The 19,258-nt window shown below is 49.6% G+C and overlaps 6 protein-coding genes across 6 annotated transcripts; 3 read left to right on the forward strand and 3 right to left on the reverse strand.

The window, feature by feature from the left end:
- Positions 1-2,092: 2,092 nt before the first annotated feature.
- Positions 2,093-4,384, forward strand: LTR84_002106 (uncharacterized protein; the record flags this gene model as incomplete). Its single annotated transcript, XM_064845720.1, has 2 exons — positions 2,093-2,096; positions 2,460-4,384. The coding sequence occupies 2 exons, from the start codon at positions 2,093-2,095 to the stop codon at positions 4,382-4,384; spliced, it is 1,929 nt and encodes a 642-aa protein (XP_064706574.1).
- Positions 4,385-5,496: 1,112 nt separating this feature from the next.
- Positions 5,497-7,419, forward strand: LTR84_002107 (uncharacterized protein; the record flags this gene model as incomplete). Its single annotated transcript, XM_064845721.1, has 1 exon — positions 5,497-7,419. The coding sequence occupies one exon, from the start codon at positions 5,497-5,499 to the stop codon at positions 7,417-7,419; it is 1,923 nt and encodes a 640-aa protein (XP_064706575.1).
- A 1,016-nt stretch (positions 7,420-8,435) lies between these two features.
- Positions 8,436-12,005, reverse strand: LTR84_002108 (uncharacterized protein; the record flags this gene model as incomplete). The annotated part of the gene is made up of 1 exon (XM_064845722.1): positions 8,436-12,005. The coding sequence occupies one exon, from the start codon at positions 12,003-12,005 to the stop codon at positions 8,436-8,438; it is 3,570 nt and encodes a 1,189-aa protein (XP_064706576.1).
- A 1,260-nt stretch (positions 12,006-13,265) lies between these two features.
- LTR84_002109 (uncharacterized protein) lies at positions 13,266-14,453 on the reverse strand (the record flags this gene model as incomplete). The annotated part of the gene is made up of 1 exon (XM_064845723.1): positions 13,266-14,453. The coding sequence occupies one exon, from the start codon at positions 14,451-14,453 to the stop codon at positions 13,266-13,268; it is 1,188 nt and encodes a 395-aa protein (XP_064706577.1).
- Positions 14,454-15,436: 983 nt separating this feature from the next.
- Positions 15,437-15,889, reverse strand: LTR84_002110 (uncharacterized protein; the record flags this gene model as incomplete). Its single annotated transcript, XM_064845724.1, has 1 exon — positions 15,437-15,889. One exon carries the CDS (start codon positions 15,887-15,889, stop codon positions 15,437-15,439), a length of 453 nt encoding a protein of 150 aa, XP_064706578.1.
- Positions 15,890-17,026: 1,137 nt separating this feature from the next.
- LTR84_002111 (uncharacterized protein) lies at positions 17,027-19,205 on the forward strand (the record flags this gene model as incomplete). The annotated part of the gene is made up of 3 exons (XM_064845725.1): positions 17,027-17,320; positions 17,371-17,564; positions 17,624-19,205. The coding sequence occupies 3 exons, from the start codon at positions 17,027-17,029 to the stop codon at positions 19,203-19,205; spliced, it is 2,070 nt and encodes a 689-aa protein (XP_064706579.1).
- Positions 19,206-19,258: the final 53 nt, after the last annotated feature.

Raw genomic sequence — 19,258 nt, forward strand, 5'->3', positions numbered from 1 at the left:
ACTCTTTTCGAGATCGTCGTTGGTTGGAAACCTTTAGGGTATCCGTTCCTCAGAATTCAAGGGTTTCCGAGCTGTTCCCTCCAACCCCGGCCGAATCGAACAATGTTGCCACAACTGCCAGTGACAGTCGTAGTCTTCCGTAGCAAACAGAAAATGTCCCAGAAAGTGAGAAGGACAATGTTATTCGTGTCGTACTCCGTGTTCCCACCCTTTTGGGCTTCCTTGGACCCATCATGACTTTGAGTATTACATCAATGCCGCCTGCTGCCGAGGCCGGTCGCCTCAATGCTGTTGGTTCCCAAAATTGAGAATTATGCCATCACGTTGGTTCTTGATGGTCGGCCCTGGGCTTTTGGTAAAAATAATGAATGGTCCGCGACGTGCATGAGCCTGAGGGACAGTTTGCATCGCCTACGGCACACAAATCGTATCGTATCGTCCTCTGACAATGCAGTGTGGGCTCATCCATCATGCACTCCTCTCATCAGGACTAGACTATCCTCGTCGACCTGCAGAAACTGTGACAGGCCACTCGCATCAACCATCGCTCGACGCTTTTCTCCTTCAATCCGTCCCCGCTTTTTCTATGCTAATCCTGTCTTTCTCTCACACAGAGCCATCCCTCGTGCTAACCCTGAACCGCCTTCCGACCTCCCCTTCCCCCCTCTGGTGCCAGTCGTGCCAGTCGTGGCCTCTCAAGTTTCTACCCCATCGACCAGGCCCGCTAGCCCGTCACTGCCACTAACTAACCCTCAAACTCGTTACTCGCCTTGGTGTCCATTGGGCTTGCTCTTTGCCTCTCTGGTCGACTCGCCGAGCATGCCCTGCAGTGCCTGACGGTGAACTTTTCCCACACGTCGCACTCCCACTGCATCCACTGGCCACACTGCCACCCATCGTCCCGTGGAGCCCAGGCCGATATAGCCATTTACTCCCCCTCCTTCCCTCGGGTCCTCTGTCTTCCATTTCCGCTCTCCACCATCTTCATCACTCACCTTCGCTCAAGTCTTGCTCCTGGTCCTGTTCGCAGACCATACTTTCGTTTTTAAAAAACATCACACTCGCTTTTCAGACTTTGGTATATCGTTCGTTGGACATCAATCGCTCAAGTCCCTCGATTCCGGTTCATTCGCTGAAAAGACTCGTACTCGACCCTCAATCCACTCACCTACACCCTCGAACCAAAATTCGCTATTGATCACAAGGAATCAGAAGTGAAAGGGATTGAGTCCAGTACTACTATCAAAATATCATTGAGCAATACCTGAGATTACGTCGCTCGTTGTTGTTGGGAAAGAGAATTCGTCCTCGTTGGCATTCACACCTCGTCTCGCCACCTGTGGTGCTGGCGCTTCCGCCTGGCTCGGAAACATCACCTTGGATATCACGTCGTCTCTAGATCCCCAACAAGGGTAGAGAGGAGCAGAAAAAGGGTTCTTCTTCCAGGCCAGATCGTAATCAGGTCCTGCTGCCAGGTAAGCCCACATTACCGAATATGGCCCAAGCCGCCTTCATTCCAAAATCGCTAGCGACCCTCCTCCTTGCTTGTTGCTGCATATCCTTACTTGCCCTCGAAATTATGTATCATTCTTATTGATTTCAAAATTCCAAATTACTCTTCACTCCGTGAAAGATCAGCCTAACTAACATGCTCTAGTCACAGCGGTTTCAGAGTGGCTACTTCCCGATTAAAGTCACGCACTTTTACCCCCATCATCACCATTCACTATCTCGATCAGACCCCGCTCAACAATTTTTCTCAACTTGGTACGCATTTTTTACGCAAGACGGCTACGCGAAACCTGATAATTGTGGACTAACAGTTGAACTAATTCATGCTGGCAGTTCGTACCATTCCGCTGGGTCTCTTTGTTCTCGAAGATTAGCCTTGCTTCATCTTCCCGTGCCTGGCTACTTTTGTGGGCCATCATCGGTTGCGATTGAAATCCTTCTCGCTAGCCTTTGAGCGATCCCTCTATTGGGCATCGCAACTTCCTTCGTTGGTTGATCGACCACCTGTCTTGGAAATCGTGGAAAGTAGCCTGTGCAAGGCCTCGACTTCACACTTCCACGTCAATCACCACATCTTCGAATGTGTACCAGAGTAAACTCTTTGGAAACATTCAAATTTATCGGATCTCGATAACATTTTGATTTGTCGTTCGCTTTGATTTGAGACTATCAGTCTCGTCACCCACACTCGTTTAGCAAAACAGACGCTCGCTTTGTGCTTTATTACCACAAGAAAAAAACCCCCAAATCCATTCTAGCAAAAACCAGAAACAACCGTCAAGCTGGCGTCCATAGCTTACGATCGTTTTCAGGTAAGCATCATCTCATCCTGGTCCTTGTCTCACTCCAGTTCTGGCAACACAAGTGTACCTTTTGCGTTGATGGACTTACAAATACTGACTCTCTCTCCCTCTAGTCTCTCCCGGACTTCCATACCCCTTTCATAGTCGACGACGCTCTTGACTCGTCGGTGATCATTGGAGAGCAATTCGCCCACCAGTTCCAAGAAGGCCCCGAGGCCAAACCTGGTCAATTCTTCCCAATGTCTGGCTATGATAGAGTGGGCCAAACTGGACTCATCGGTATGTCCCGCGGACCTAAACATCATTATGTTTTACTGACGAATCACGTAGACCTTTCAGCCCAGTCAACCATGCATAACCCGATGCTGTTCGACGCATTCCAGCAAGGGAGTTATGATCACCACCCACTCCTCAACCCCAATGGAGTGAGGTTGGTTCAAGAGTCAGATCTACAGTTCTCCATCGGCAACGAGGAGTACCACGACTCCAAACCCATCCTCATGAATGCACATGAAGTCAACAATGTTGCTCAACTCGGCCATTATAGCCCACCTCATTCACGGGTTCCATCCAGCAGCTCTATCGTGTCAAACCCCCGCAAGCGCAAGGCATCCAGTGCCGATGGCATCGAGCTCGTCCAGAATAAGCGAAAGGCATCCACCGTTGAAGAATTCGACATGCTTCCCATTCACAAGAGACCCATGGTAGCACAAGTTCATGTCCAAGATCCCAACGGAGATTACTATGACATTAGTGGCCAGACTTCGCCATACTCGCAGTTTGTGCCAACCCCAACCAGCACAGGACTTCCTGCATACACCACTCAGAATTCTTCACCACGCCCTAGCCATCATTACTCGACCTCCAATGCATCACAGGTGTCGTTGGCTGCACCCCATACTCCAGCATTCAGTCCTTCCTTCGCCACTGTCAAAAGCGAGCAGAGCCCAGGTGCTCCAATGACCCCTCTCCCACGTCCTGGGTCGACCAACTCTGTGAAGTCTTCTCTTCCTCAGTTGGTTCGCACGTCAACCATGCAGCAGTCACCTCCCAGTGTCATGAGTTCCATGGTTGCTGGACAAACTCAGACATTCAACCCCTATGCCATGTACCCACTCAAGGCCAGCCTCAAACTCAAGGGTGATCTTGAGACCATGAAGCAGAATTGGACTGCTGATGAGCGTGAATGTCGTCGCCGCTTGGTGGAGTTCAAGCGCAACCAGAGCAACTGCACTATCAACGCCGAGTTCGCTCCCGTGACTCCTCAAGACCGTGTTTCGGGCAGCATCTGTATCAGCTGCATCTGGTGGAAGGAGAAGAATGAATACTTTGTTACATCTGTTGACACCATCTATCTACTTGAGGCATTGGTCGGAGTTCGTTTCACCGTTGAGGAGAAGAATCGCATTCGTCGCAACCTCGAAGGATTCCGACCTATGACAGTGTCCAAGGCCAAGACCGACAGTGAAGAATTCTTCAAGGTCATCATGGGGTTTCCGCACCCCAAGCCTCGTAATATCGAGAAAGACGTCAAGGTTTTCCCATGGAAAATCCTGTCAACTGCGTTGAAGAAGATCATCTCCAAGTACTCAGCAAGTTATTCATCAACAGCTGCAGCCATACTTACCCCTCAGGGTAACTGCATGCATCCTGAAGGAGCAATTGAGTACTATGAGGTACCGCCAAATGGTCCTCAATATGGCATGCCTCAGGACATGAGATATGTATCGGGTCCTGGTCCAGCACCACTCAGACTGCATGGCCACATGGGTTCTGGACCTGGTCCTCATGAGCTCCAACTCCAAATGCCAGAGTATACACCGGCGTACACCGTCAATGGCCAATACCCATATCAGACCTTGCAACAAATACCTCAGTCTACTATGGCCATGACACCACACCCCATGACAGCGCCAGTCACACGTATGCCATCATGGGGAGAGTTTGCCAACTTTGTTGACGACAGTCCAGTCACCATGGCTCCACAAAGTGCACCACCTACAGCATACCCCCGTGGACCAATCGACATGGGTGGATATGTTCCACAAATGCAATACCACTATAACTAATGGTTGTTCCTAATCAGCATTCCTTTTCTTTGCCTTGTTTTCACACCATCATATTCTGCGCATAGCACTCGGCGCTCTTGGAAATACACAACTGGTCCAGCCTATTTTCTTTTATTGTCATGTCGGAGTTGAAGCACCCAGGGGATGACTGGGATTTGGGAGGATGGGATGAGTCATGTACACACTGACACACAACAATCTGTATATCAGCATTGAACGATGTTTTGCATACATAGCGATTTGATATTTTGCTAATCGTTTGCTTGGGAAGGGGCAAGGGTGAGAAGGGGATTCACAGTTATGGCTGTGACTGGAGAGAGATGAACCTAATGCCAAAGACGAACCGGAGAAAGTGATGGAGATGTAAGATGGAATGCCCAGGGCTTGATGTTCATGAATGACGAGGCACAGATTTAAGCTGTGTGATGGCTGAAATGCAGTTGTTACAAGACGCGCAAAAATAGAGCTATTTAAGTTATGAATTGATTTAATCCCTCTTCTCTGATCTTCATTTTCGCATCCATTCATGAATGATAGTACTCGACGTAAGAAAGCAAGCGACTAAGCTTCCTGAAATACATTGATCGTACGTGGACTGGCTTATGAGACATGGCTGCATGAACTTTTTCTCACCCGCTTCTGGCGATCATTCCTATTCCATCATCACCTGACAGAGTTCAGGTATCAACCTCGACTGCATATTAATGTTATTGTTGTAATTGATCTCGAGGCTGGGGTTCAATCGATACATGATACCTCGGCACCTCGTGCTTTTGTGCAAGGCTGCCTATGCTCACTGCTCACCAACTTGAACGTAAATGGGTACTAGTGGATGTCTTATCCCCACATCTGGTTAGTGGACAAACTAACCTATTAGGGACGCCTATAAACAGAGAGTCTGCAGCCGCAACCGCGTCCCTTCCTCCTCCACAACCTGGTCCTTGCACACACACTTCTTTGCTTTTCATACTCCATATGCTATCATCGTTACTCCATTCATCGACCATCCGTCTCAGCAGCTGCTGTGATGCACCAATGGTTATAAACTCACCTGTGGGCTCTCTGTTCATTCCCAAACCCTAGATCTCCTGCGCTCATCAAATAATCAACCAATGGCACCATTAAGCCTGACCGCGCTCACGCCCAAAAGGCAAGAGCAGCATCATCTATCTTTCGAAACTGCATCTCTAGATGGCTCTTCAAGCCCTGCTGATACCTGCAGTACCTCTGCCTCTCCACGAGAACGCCTCTACTCTTCGCGATTCACCTTCACTCCAAAGCGCACAAAGACAGTCCCTCGTGCGTGGGAACGACGGCCAGCCACGCCATACATAGCTCGAAATGAGGCACAGAAGATTTGGAAGCGCGTTCCGCTCAGCTCCATTACCTTAAACTCCAACGGCTCATGGAACAAGGCCGAGCGAGCACCCGCGACACGACATGTGAAGAAACTCAAGATTGCAGAGGGTGACTCGGAACAGGACAAGGAAAACATCAACTATGTTCCTTCGAAATGGGACGATGATCGAAGAGACTCTAGTAGTCCAAAGAGAAAAATCGCTGGATTCATCGCCATTAATAGGGATAAAAATACTGCCTACACTGAGGCCGAGAGCCTTGCGACAAGTGAAAATTTAGCTGCTCGAGCCCTCGGAAATACCGAATCTCAAGACTCCGATCTTTCAGACCGTGAGGAATTTCAGCATCTTGATGATTCAAATGCTTCTTTGACATTCGAGCAGGCCAGGTGCTCCGACCTGGACACAAGCGATTCGCCTATGGAAGAGGATGATGGTCTTTTGCAAGATGCGCATTCAGCCGATGAGGTAATGGGCGATGGATGCATGGCAGAAGATGAAGTCATTCCCAACATTGAGCGTCTTGATCACAGCCATTCTGATATCATTGAAGAAGATGTGCTATCCGACACCTCGGTACAACGCAATGTTCAGATCCCCCAAATATCAACCGCATCAAAAGCCACCCCGTCGGCAAGTGAAGACGAAACGGCATTCCTCCATGACTTTCTATCTCGGGCTCGAGCCCAGAAAGCCGCCAGGGGACAGCCAGAACAACCAAATAGTAACGATGAAAATCTTCAATCCCTTCCCAATGTGACGGAGATGGAGGATGAATTAGTTGAGGAGCTGAGCCCCATCGGAGCTATGGGCGGGACGGAGGAACCTCTGATTGGCTCAGCAATAGACAGCACGACTCTTCCTCCAGATACTCAACCAGAAGCCGGTCAACTCTCGCCATGTCGACGCAGTTCAAGGTTAACAACCAGATTACCCCGACCTCAAAAACAAATTACTGCTGTCCCCAGTACCATTGCTCTCAAGCGACTGACGGGAACTGAGTTCATTTCTCAAAATGAACTACAATCCGTGGCTCTCATGACTAGAACGAACACTAAGCGGAACAAAGGGGTTGCGCTAATACCCAGACAGAGGCTCATCCAACTTGATGCTGAATCCACGGCCAGTCCTGCTAATGAAACGACAGAGAAAAACAAGAAAAAGCGCAAGAAGACGAAGGAGGTTACATGGGCCGAACAGTTGACAAGCTTCCAAACACATACTCCAGTGCTTCCTTCAAGTGCAGTGGAAGAGCCCGACCAGCCCGAAGTATCTGTTGCATCAGACACTGTTCAAGACGAAGTCCTCCCCGCAAAGAGCCTGGAATCTGAGGAATTGGTAACTGAGGAGGAGAAGAATAAGAAGCAGGTCAGAAAGGTTCGCAAGCTCAGAAAATTGAATGTCGGGACCTTCAACGGGACACCAGCACCCAAGAAGACCATTAGCCTACCGGTTCCAGTCGCATCAGCATTTGCCATCGAAGTCCCCAAGTCCTCTCCATTGTTGACGGGCAGTGAAGTTGGAGCAAGCAGCACTGTTCCACTTGAGGGCAAGAAGGATTTCACAACTGCTTCAGCACAAACTAAGAGTTCAATTCCGGGGTCTGAAACGCGGTTACAGTCAAGGATGAGAACTCGAAATAGGACTTCACTCGCCGCATCGACTTCATTGAGATGAGAAAGTTATGTGGCGGCTCTTTCATGTACAATCCTTTGATATCTTAGCGAGTGGAAATAGCGAAATACAGGGCGAGCGCTTTGAAAGATGGGATTCCAAGTCTTTCATTTCCCGGGGCCAGTCTCAAGTTCTAATATCATTCTCACACAGCCTAGGCCGCCCACTCACCATCAGGCACTTCGACTACGTGCATAGCAGATACCGTTCCTTTGCGAGTCCAAACGGCGAGGAAAACGCCATGATAGAAGATATCGCAGTGGTTAGCCTTGCCAAACAAAACCCCGCAAATGTCCAGCCAGCTCATAAGCTCCAGAGGACTCAGTAGTACTCAGCAGTGGCGGCAAAGCCGAAAGGGGCAAGCTATAAAACTGATCTACTAGTTAGCACATATTTCTCAAGATATGCCGCTGGTCTTCTTGAATGGAGCCCAGTAGTTGAAATCTCCTTCTCGCTGTGTAAGGTGCTTAGTCCCACTCGCTTCCTTCGTTGTCGTTCGGGGAGTTCACGTGTGTCAGTGATACTGTCCTAGGTGATTTTGGTCAGTAATAAGTGTCCAACATCCTATCCTATCCTCGGTAGACGACGCACTGCCGCACGAAGTCGACTTCGCGGCTGGCTGACTGGCTGGCTGAAGCAGTGATACTGAGGCTCCAATCCAAGCCTTTGCGTGCGCGACCTGGCTCGCTCGGGACTTGGGATGCTGTGATGCTGTGCTACTGTAGTGCCATCATCCAATCCATCCGCGGAAGTAGACCGTCCCGTTTCGGTTGTACAGATTCGACAAGTAATCTTCAATGAGAGCGGGTCGGGTTGGTCGAGGTCGTCCCACGTACGCCCCAGCTTACCTGAAATGATATGCTCGCACTGGGCTTGTGGTCAGTTGCCTTGAGGTGATTGATCTTGCCGCACAGAAAAGGCAGAGAGAGAGAGAGAGAGCGAGAGAGCTGACGGCCGGAGTGAGAAGAGTAGGTGGGTGTAGGTTAGCTACGAAGTATTGATTGTGACAGCAGACTTAACTAGGTAGGCAAACGTGATTGAAGCAGCCTCACCACCTCGCTGTGGCCCTTCCTCGCCGCGATCGACAGCGGTGTCTGCCCACTATTGTCCTTGGACCCCGGATCGGCGCCCTTGTCAAGCAATCGTCTCGCTACGGCCTCGCTCCCATACATCGCCACCCACCATAGCGGTGTCCGCCCTTGATCATCTTTAAACTCTATGTTTGCGCCCTTGTCGAGCAGGAGCATCGCCACCGCCTTGTGCCCCTTACACGCCGCTGACGACAGCGGCGTTCGCCCGTCAAAACCTATAGACTCGAGGTCGACGCCCTTCTCCAGTAGTAGCGTCACCACCGCCTCGTGCCCGTGAAACGCCGCTATCGACAGCGGTGTCACCCCAACATAATTTTTAGCCCCTGGGTTGACGCCCTTCTCGAGAAGTAGCTTCGCTACCCCCGCGTGGCCGTTCGCCGCCGCCCAGTATAGTGGCTTCCCCCCATCCTCGTCCTTAGACTCTAGGTCGGCACCCTTCGCGAGTAGTAGCTTCACAACCACTTCGCTCCCGTTCGTCACCGCCCATGACAGCATTGTCCGGTGATCTTCATAGGTCGACTCGGTACCAAACTTATATGAAGCACACAGGAAAGCAAGAAGTATACCATCTTTATGCTCGTATAGGTACGAGGAAAGGTCTCTTCGTTGGGAGAAAGTGAATGTGCGACCAAGATCAACGCGTTTGTTGGCAACTTGATAATACTGTTCATGTAAATTATGAAGCGGAGACGTTGGTGGCTGGTCATCTGCCTGGATTTTCAATAATGTTTGTACCGTTTCTGTACTTCCAGTAGCTATGGCTGCAAAAATCGGCGGCCCATAGCGCTCAGCTTCTATTTCGAAGCATGATAGACTGGATGGGTGGATTCTGACTAGGCTAAACATATTGCGCTCTGCTAATATATATAGCAAACTTACGTATGGGGTGTGTCGACGTATTTCGGCCTTTTCAAACAGATTGTCCAGTCTCACCCATCGAGGAAGCTGGAAAGTTTGGAGAAAGTCTGCTTGGCTGACTCCAGTAGCTTGTGCCTCATTAGCGTGGTATAGAACACTTCTCGTCGCATATTCTAGGAATGGAAACCATTTGAGAACGGATTGGTAAAGATTATTCGCCTCCTGAGTCGATGCTTTCGGCAGTGGATCAGTGAGAGGAATGGAGTAATCGACGTCGATACTAAGATAGTTTAGACAGCATTGCTTCAAGCGTTCGTGGCTTTCTCCATAGAAGTTGCTCCCGAGATTGGACCAAACTTCCCCCAGTCCGTTTTCTTTGAGAAGAAAATCCTTGACTGACTCGTGGATGAACTGGACGGTTGGAGTTTTTGACTTTGTGATTTCAGCCAACCCTTTCGAAGAGTTCAAAATGAATTTCTCGATTGCGTCCATTGGCGTTTCATCGGGATCCCATTTCGATATATCTTCGGGTTCGATTCCAGAAATTATACCGTAGTATAGTTGTACCGGTGTCAAAGGCTGTTTCGCGAAAAGCAGCCACTGAATACACAAGAGTAATTCGTCTTGGTTACGGAGGTCTCGTGTTAGAAGGTCACGGAAAAGCTCGTGTAGATCACGCGGAATATCTTTGAGTTTTTGTTGAAGACGACGTATTGTTCGGCCCTCGTCGTGCTCCTTATTCAATATATCCACCACAAGGACAACCCACATAAATACCCCAGATGACTTTTCTTGAAGATCAGCTCTGACCTGCTCCGCTTGGTTACTATGACCAATTCGTAATTCGTTGTCGATATAGTTAGTGATATCCTGAGTGTGTCCTTCTTGTCCTTCGAGGTCCATATTAAGGCCTTTTGCGATTGTGATGTGAGGATAATGTCTACTTGCAAAGCAGACTTGAAAGCGAGCATGATTTGATGTGGTTGGTTGTCCCAAGCTTTGAAAAAAGGTTATCATCTCCCGAATCTGATTTTCATCACATTCATCCAAAGCATCAATGAAACATACCAAGGAGGACTGTCCAAGGCGCCCTACGGCCTCGTGGAAGAGTGCCTTCAGTGACTCAATGGTCCAATCGTGGCTTTCACCATCCCAAGCCGCTAATTCGAGACAGTCGAGTCCGATCTGAAGGCCTGGGAGTCGTTCGAAAAGTTGGAGTAAAAGTGATCGATACATACCAATGGTAGACTTCTCGAGGCTACCACCCCGCGCGTTGAAGAAGAAGGAGATGACAGTTTTACTCTTCATTGACTTCCTAGCATTTGTAACAGCAAATTTCATGAGGGTCGACTTCCCAGCCCCGGGCTTTCCCTTGATCCATAAGAAGCCATGATGCTGGCTAAACTTTTCAGAGTCCAGCCAATGCAGATACTCGGGCCTTTTAAGCAGCCATTTGCACGTATTGGCATGAGCTTTCTTGATAGTGAGATGGCGAGTGTCAATCTGATCGAATCTCAACGATTCCAACAGCCACCGCCTCTGTTCTTCATCTGGTAACGGCCTCTCATCGCTTGTCGGTGGGGGTTCCGAAAGCTGAATTGCAGATACCACTGAGAGAAGTTCTTTTGCGTATGCTGCAGCCGTCACTGCAGCGTAATTCTGCCACACCTTATTCTTGTGTGAGTCGGCATAGTCGCAAATTCCCCGAATGACCAAGCATGGAAATTGGTCCATGAGACCGGCTGCCTCCATTTCAAAGCAGAGTATTCCGAGTTGCTGTGCTAACCTCTCTCGAGTTTCGCCATGCTTCATGACCTGGTTGCCAGACGCAATCAATCCGTAATGAATTCCTGGGTGGTTTCCTGATCGAACAGGCCGATACACTAATCTACCCGGGTCGCAATGTTTACAATTACTTTCTGATTTGTTGTGCTCGTACCGAGCATCGAACAACTGGTCTTGTAGTCGAACAGATTGTGTAAATTTAGCCGCCATGTCAGGATAATTTGTCGCTATTTCAGTTAGATAGTCCGGAATCCGACTAGGACGCAACATGTGGTTGGCTTGTAGTCGAGATACAGCCGTAAGTAGCAGTTGAGGAGGCTTGTTCAACGTGCCGACGCGCTCGAAACCTCCGTGTTGAACAGTCTTGCCGTAATCGTATTGAACCACGCCGCTGTGATTCCCAGCAGGCTTGCTCACCACAACATCTCCCAACCGAATGTCGGCTTGTTCACTGGGTGCTCCTCCTCCGATGCCGACCATCAAGCGAACACGGACTGAGGGGAAAGTAGACTCCATATCATGAGCCACTGTTGCTGCAGATGTGGTGCCATAGACGCCTGAAGGTATACAGGCAACGGCGACATTATGAACACCCATCTGTCCCAAGGTATATGTGTTATGGTCAGTTGGAGAGTTTGAGAGGGGCGGGTGAATCTCGTCCAACATAGCCGTGGCCGCAGCCAATTCCAACGGAAGGGCACAGATCCATCCTACAGTATAATCAGAGTGGCAGAACTGGGTCGAGGTGGTCGCACGGTAGTACGGTGATGCACCGTCAAGGTTCTTGTCTAGTCTCCTCCTCTTGGCCAGATGAAGCGTTTCGGAAGCACCATGCCTGTGGTTTGGTCGTTGCATGGTGCAAAGGGGTTTAGAGGCCAGACAGGGTAGGGTGCAGTATTGTATTCATTCAGTGTTTCCCTTGGGCAGGAACGGAGTCGTGGCCAAGTCAGGATATGACCAAGACCCTGAGCCACAACTAAGAGCATAGTATTTGGGCTATGGCAGTGTAATCGACTGTACAGAGGGATCGTAGGAGGCAGTCGACAAGAGTAGGAGGAACCTGCGCAGTAACAGCAACATGTTGAATGCCTCGAGGCTTTGGGCGGCTGGGCTCTTACCTACGTAGGTGCCTAGGTAGACAGCATACTCGTAAGGCGTTGACTTGAGCAGCTGGAGAAGGCTGAAGGCTGAAGGTAGAGAGCCCAAAGGACCATGAATGCGCACTAACTAGAAGATGTGGCTGTGATTCATGGTTGAGTTGAGTTGCGACTTCTACCTTGGATACCTGCGGATAAGGCACCTACGAGTACCCAGGAAAGTACTAAGTAGATGCCTAGGTAGGCAACTAGATCCCTAAGGCGGCGGCACCTGCCAAGCGTTCAACAGCAACCCCCTTTTCAACCTGCCCCTCGTGCCTCCTGTGTAGCTAAATCTCGACGACATCTACAGGATTAGTACCTATACATTCAGTCCACTCTAGCAGCGTGGAACAAGTATCGTGACAACAAATATCTGGTTCTGCCTCCTTTTTGCGATCTCATCGACTTCGTCCTTACCTCGATTTGTTCCGCTCTTCAAGGACCCTCGGTCCTGGCCACTCAACAGTCTCCTTGTGGAATTGTATCCCACTCAGTCTTTCCAGTTTTCTCGGTAAGGACCCCTAGGCTAATGATCTTGAAGCTGTAGCGGACAAACTTAACCCACTACCGCTGATGTCCATCTTCTCTGTGCAGAAAGTGCTCGTACTAGGCGGCAGATCATAGTCACGGAAGATCCGCACATCCACTCATTATGGATCAACATTTGTATGTTCATCAAGCCATTATCCGCTACTCACTTACTCGCTATATTGTTCTGATAGCAGACAATCGTTACTGCCATAGAAACGTTGTCGTCTATTGAGCAATTGTTTGTTCGTCGTGCAGCATTTGGCTTCTTGTGGACGTATGGCTGTCTTGCCCAGCCCGAGTCTGCAGTAAGACGATCCATCTACTGCTGTCCCCATTAGATTCAATTGGACGTATATCTCTATGTTCTTGGTTCTTAGCCGACCATTGAACTACTGAAAATTGGGATGCTTCTGCTCGCTATCAATACGGAGAACTTCGTTCTACTTCATGACGCAAAATAAACACGACCCTCACTCGCGACCTTCTCTGCTTCGTCAAAAGCCTCGGCCCAGTCTTCCAAATCATACTTCTTGGAATATTGATTTCCATACATGTGCCATTCTTGTTTCTCATTATGCAACCTCATGGTACCACTTTCCACCAATTTGATGAAACTCGTCACATCCTCGCGCTCAAACATCCACTTGCCCTTGATGGTCAGGTCAAAGTGCATGATTTTGGAATGCGGGAGGGCAAGATCGTTTAGGAGACCTCCCATGAGACACAATCTGCCCCCATGGCACAAAGACAAGACACCAGCCTTGATATGAGCAGAATCCTTTGCCATAGGAGGTGATATGTCGAAGAACACATCGATATCTCCACCGTTCTTGGCCTCTTCCAAAGTCTTCAAGTCTTTCTCCAGAACTCCACTTAGCGGAACGGTGACGATTCGTTCCTTCTTGTCTTCTGTCTCCAGTGCCTTCACCCTCTCAAGCACAGTGGTGTTCCGCCCCATTGCAATGACCTTTCCAGCACCCAGCTCCAAAGCCACATGCACAGCCGCGGCGCCAAATGAACCCGTCGCGGGTGCAACGACTACTGTCTCTCCCGGCTTGACATCGATACACAAAGGTCCCATGCCGCCATACGGAACCAGCAGCCTGCTGATGTACAAGAGATCCTCAACCGTGTAACCCAAACCTCCTTGGTCCACCGACCCCAGCAACCTCCTCTCATCAAGCCGATAGCAATTCTCCAACGGGAATCGCACGTACTCGGCATAAGTCCCATCACGATACCCACCTTCAGCCATCAACTTTTTACTGCCGGGAGTGAAACCATCAGTGATGGCGCTGAGGAATATGTCGCCTTTCCCGTCTCTGGCACGCATGGTGACGTCCAAGAGACATAGATCCCCGACCTTGAGCCGAGTGGCGTCAGGACCCAGTGCGACGACACGTGCAATGGCCGACGACCCGACTGTCAGTGGGACGGGATACGGGTAGTTGCGCTCTCCGTTGTAGATCTGCTTCATGTAGCTGAGGATGCCTGCGGCTTGGACGCGGAGGACCGCTGAGCCTGGAATGGCGGTCGGGACGGGGATTTCCTGTACGGAAAGAGGCTCGAAACGCCTATCTTGCCGGAGGGCGCGATGCGTGGCCGGTAGAGTTGCTGAGGTGCTTTGTGCCATGTTGGTTGATTGAGAGTATAAGCTGCCGTTTATTACTGGATGGAGGCGGTGGCACAGTGATTATTGAATGATGGCTTGGATGGCTTGAGAGCTATGAGCGAGGTTCAAGACGACGGTCGCTCATCGCCAGATTTTATATCTCCCCAGCTCCTTTTCCTCTTCCGTCGATACCAGCCATGGAACCCGGTCAACCAGCGTGCGAATAAGCGTTAACTCCACCAACTAAGTCCCGTAATTGATATGAAATATTCAGACCTCTCCCCATCAATCGATGTCGTTATTGCAGTTCTGACACTCTAAAGCACGAAACGGACATAATGTCGCGTTTAAGCACGGTCTGGCACTATCTCCAGAGAAGCGTGCCGAGGGTGCTTCTCTAAAGAATCATTGTTTCATCTTGCGGCAGAATCGACGCTTTCTTCGTCGTTAACACTGGAATTGATGTTGGTAGAGGACGATCTAAACCGAATACGCTTGAAAGAGCTTAGCGCCTCGTTATCGGTATACCTGTCGCTTTTGGTGCGGGGGGCCTGTCTGGCGGAGATAAGAAGGGTGCGGTACCAGGTGTTGGGGATTGGATGCAGGTGGTGGTGTTTCCTTGAGTCGCGGTGGATACGAATACGCGGGGCGACGAGGCTGCGGGACTTGGGGTTGCGAGTGATATTGCGGTGTTTGCCGACAGGCAAGGTTGAGTGACTCAAGAGGGAATTTCTGGTTGTGATTTGTGTTGCTGGGCGATGCGCACGATTCGGGGTCGGATTTCGTGAATGGGCGGCCGCCGTGAGCATTCGCGCTATACCAATTGATATGTCTTTCTGTTGGTTGAGCACCGCAGACTGGTCCCATTGATCATGCCAGGAGTCATGGCTTGCAGCCATAAATGTACTGGGGGTGATCTCTTGTATATCATTTTCATCTGGTCGATGATTCGCCCACGCCATCTTGCTCTACCGGTGATAGACCTCATTGCTTGAGTAGACTGCTCAGCCTGTACTTGGTGCCGCAGTTATTGTGCTCTCATCTGTCGAGGAAGTTCGTCGTGTGAGCAGGCGCTCGAAGGACGCGGGCCTCATGTGGTCACTCATCGTTATGAGAACAGAGTTCGAGATCAGTGAAGTCTGGGTCGCATAGGTCCTCGTAGTCGTTGTCCAGACCTCTGTGGTGGGTTCCACCCGGGTCCCTGTCTTTGTCGTTGTCTTGCCCGTAAGCACCTCGCCTGTCGAGTTGCATGTACGTACGCCATCCTCCGGTGCCGTAGCGTGGCAGGTGATCCATGTCTTTGCAAATGCATAGTAGTCATCATCAGTGGCCGTGGAGTTGTCGCCATAATAGAAGAGTGAACTAAAGACGAGTGTATAATCTCCGTTTGGTTTTGTCTGCATAGCCACCATTCCACTGACATGATCCAAAGCTTCAACAACTGCATAAGCCGTCATCGCGGTCACATGGCTGTTGGCGAAGCCCCAGACTCGTGAAAGTGTAGGCGTAGTTGATGCCAACTGGACTGGCAAGAGCACTGCGAGCTCTGTCGTCGCAGTAACATAGTTGATCGGAGTCGACACTGAAAGAATTGATGGACTCTGGGCACCAACTCGGCTCTGAAACCACCACAACCAAATGATAAATGATAAGCCCAGCTTCGTCAACATTGAGTGATAAAAGCAGTAGCTAGTTTGATAGTGCCAATGTTGTGAGGCATGCGAACCGGACGTAATACGTGGTGTAGAAAGAGTAGGTCTCAAATATCACAAAATTGATGGTTCAATAGTGACATGAAAGCAATCTGTGCATTGGGATGCCTCCAACAAACGAAAAAAAGGGCTTTGCCAACCGTAAATGCCATCCGCTTGGGAGTGAGAGCCAATATCGCAGGATAAGGAATGAAGTGAATGAATTCTGGTTGTGAGGCTTCATGAGTGAAAGCTTGAAGCTCAAAACTCACTAACTAGTTACTTCGTAGGTTGCAAGGTACGGATACCGCCCGAGCTACCTGGAATAGATGTATGTGATGGGTACCTACCTAGCTAATAACCATAGCCAGGGCTCCCTGTATAGATTTGGTTAGTCTGTGAGCTTTAGGCGGCCCTCCGCCCCTGTGCGGGGGTGGCTACCCCTTCACGCGCCAATGAGTGCACCACTTTGTTTTTCGTTGCCCAGGGCTGATCTCTACGAGTAGTTAGAATCAGGACCAGACTGCAAGCCCTTTTGTCCGTACAAGGTTCTTAAACGTGTTGAACGGTATTTACTGCGACGGGGTACGGAGTAGCACTCAAACTGTGGCAGAGCATGTTTCAACTATCATGTGTCCTGGCAACATTAGATCCATATGGTTGGCTGCCTCGGATCGTGTTCCTAAGTTTGATCTTCGTGCCCATGGATACTGCTTGACGACCGCCCCCATTGCGCGAGGGTTCATCTTCGTGTCACATCTAATTTGCATAACCAGATGTCGAAAAGGGGTTGTAACCACCCCGCTCAAATGATGTCGTCGTGGGATGAAAGCGCAAGCAACGTGCTCTGAATTTATTCCGAGTACATCATGCAGAACATTCATGATCCGCGCCTATTAAATAATGCAACCAGACCAAAGTACCAACAAGCGTTGTGATGCTGAGGCAGAAGCATCCCATTCTCTCGAACCACCTCTTATTGCTTCAAGCAAAGCAAAGTCATCCGACGGTAAGAAGACTTGGTTTAAGCCAACAATATTCCAGAGTCACCCACGAAGATGGCATCGGATCTCACATAACACATGGATATGGGAGATTGCTGGCATCTCGGTTTGTGTTGCATGTCTTATCAGCATCATTGGCATTCTTTTAGCTTATGACCAGAAGCCACAGCCTCGGGCTACAAGCGGAATTTCTGTGGGTAAACCACTTCTTCTAAGCGTGAAAAAAAGACTGACGGTGTCCAGCTGACTGCAACTATCGCTATACTGGCCACAATCTCCCGTGCTGCTGTACTATTCGTAGCAGCGTCGGTTATTGCGCAGCAAAAATGGATCAAGTTCGTCAAATCCAAGAACAGTCTGAGCATTATCTCTCGCTACGATGACGCTACACGAGGACCACTAGGATCTTTTGCCTTGTTGGTAGCACATCCAAAAAGGTAGTCTTCATTGTCTGAAATCATACATGCCATGACCACTGATGATGGGTTATTTTTAGTGCTGTTGTGATGATTGTGGCGGCCATCACAGTATTGGCCCTTGGCTTCGAACCCTTTGTGCAGCAATCCCTCAAACTGCCATTGCGAAATCTCGAACTAAAGGGCACATCGTCCATTCTTCGCGCTTCGACGACCATTACACAAAGCCAGCTTGAAATTGCTTCGAATGTTAGCCTGATCTACAATTCTATTCTCTTACAGGGGCTTTACTCGGACGTCGTGGCGCCATTGCAACCATCTTGCACCGGAAGTTCTTGCGATTGGCCAATGTACTACACAGCATCGGTCTGCTCATCATGTACTGATGCGGTTAACGAGACAACCCTGGATCGTGGAGAGGATCAATCATTGCATTATTTCGCCACCACCGACTACCTGGACGACTTTCAAGGCTTCAGCGAGATGTACGTTCCAGAAGAGCAAAAGTCAGATACTTTGTCCCTGGTATATCCCATCTGGCAGTGGAATTCATCGACCAACTACACCGTAACTGTTGGTGACTCCCCACCAGTTGATGTCCCTGTTAACGTGACTGCCGTCTTGGATCTAAGTGGTTATCTTTCACAAACACTCTCTTACCCGGAGGAACTCGTATTCGATGCCACAAAACCTAGAGATGGGACTCGCAACATGAGTGGGCCTTACAGTACTCTGGGTTATCTTAAGTTTGGTGAATCCCAAGACGGACTGCGGCTTGAGATTAAAGCTGCTACGAAATGCACAATCAGCTTGTGTGCGAAGGAACTAGTGAGCACGCTTTTCAATGGATCTTTAGGGACACAAGTCAAGGAACAGACCTGGGGAGAATATTTCCCGATGATGGGCAGTACTTCCTTCGGTTACAACTGGACGGCCACCCTCGGAAATCATACATTCCAGGTACTAGACAAGATATTACCAGGCCAGTCAACGAACGCAAATATATACCCCATAGTGCAGTTGTTGGATAGGACCATCATCAGCCTTGGAGGTCAATCATTGCGGAGCCAAAAGTATGCAGGCGGAGTTAGAAGCTCCTTTTTGACGGACCCTCCTTCGAACACTCAGCGTTTCATCACTGGACCTATGCAGAATTCTTCAGCCCGCATCGCTCAAGCGTTCACGAACTATTTTCAACAGAATGGCGACACTCTGATCTCGGGAAAAGTCTACACTGTGGTCACTTTCGTGGACGTCCATTGGGCGTGGCTCATCTTCCCACTCGCCATTGTCTTAATCTGCTTCGCGAATCTGATTATTACGATCTACCAATCCAGATTACTCAAACTCCCCATTTGGAGGACTTCCCCTTACCCGCTCCTTTTTTCCTGGCAAATGGAGGACAACAGGCCGAGGGCTACAGTTTATGACGTGCCCGCAGTGGTGTCAGCTACCGGGCGAGATCCAGCATCGGGCGATAGGATTCCCGAAGAGCAAGATAGAAGCTCAAATTCCGTGGGGGTGAGCAGGCCGTTGTTAAAACGCTCAGTTGCTATCAACGAGTATTCAATCAGTGCTTTGGAAAGCGTCGCGAGAGGGTCGATGGTGCAATTGAAAAGAACAGATGGTCGATGGATGTTTGAGACGTCAGATGTGAAGTAGGATGAATGTTTCACGAATTCAATGAATCATCCCAAATAGCACACCATCTTTTC

The sequence above is a fragment of the Exophiala bonariae genome (assembly GCF_035927105.1).
Source record: "Exophiala bonariae strain CCFEE 5792 chromosome Unknown scaffold_12, whole genome shotgun sequence".
NCBI lineage: Eukaryota > Fungi > Ascomycota > Eurotiomycetes > Chaetothyriales > Herpotrichiellaceae > Exophiala > Exophiala bonariae.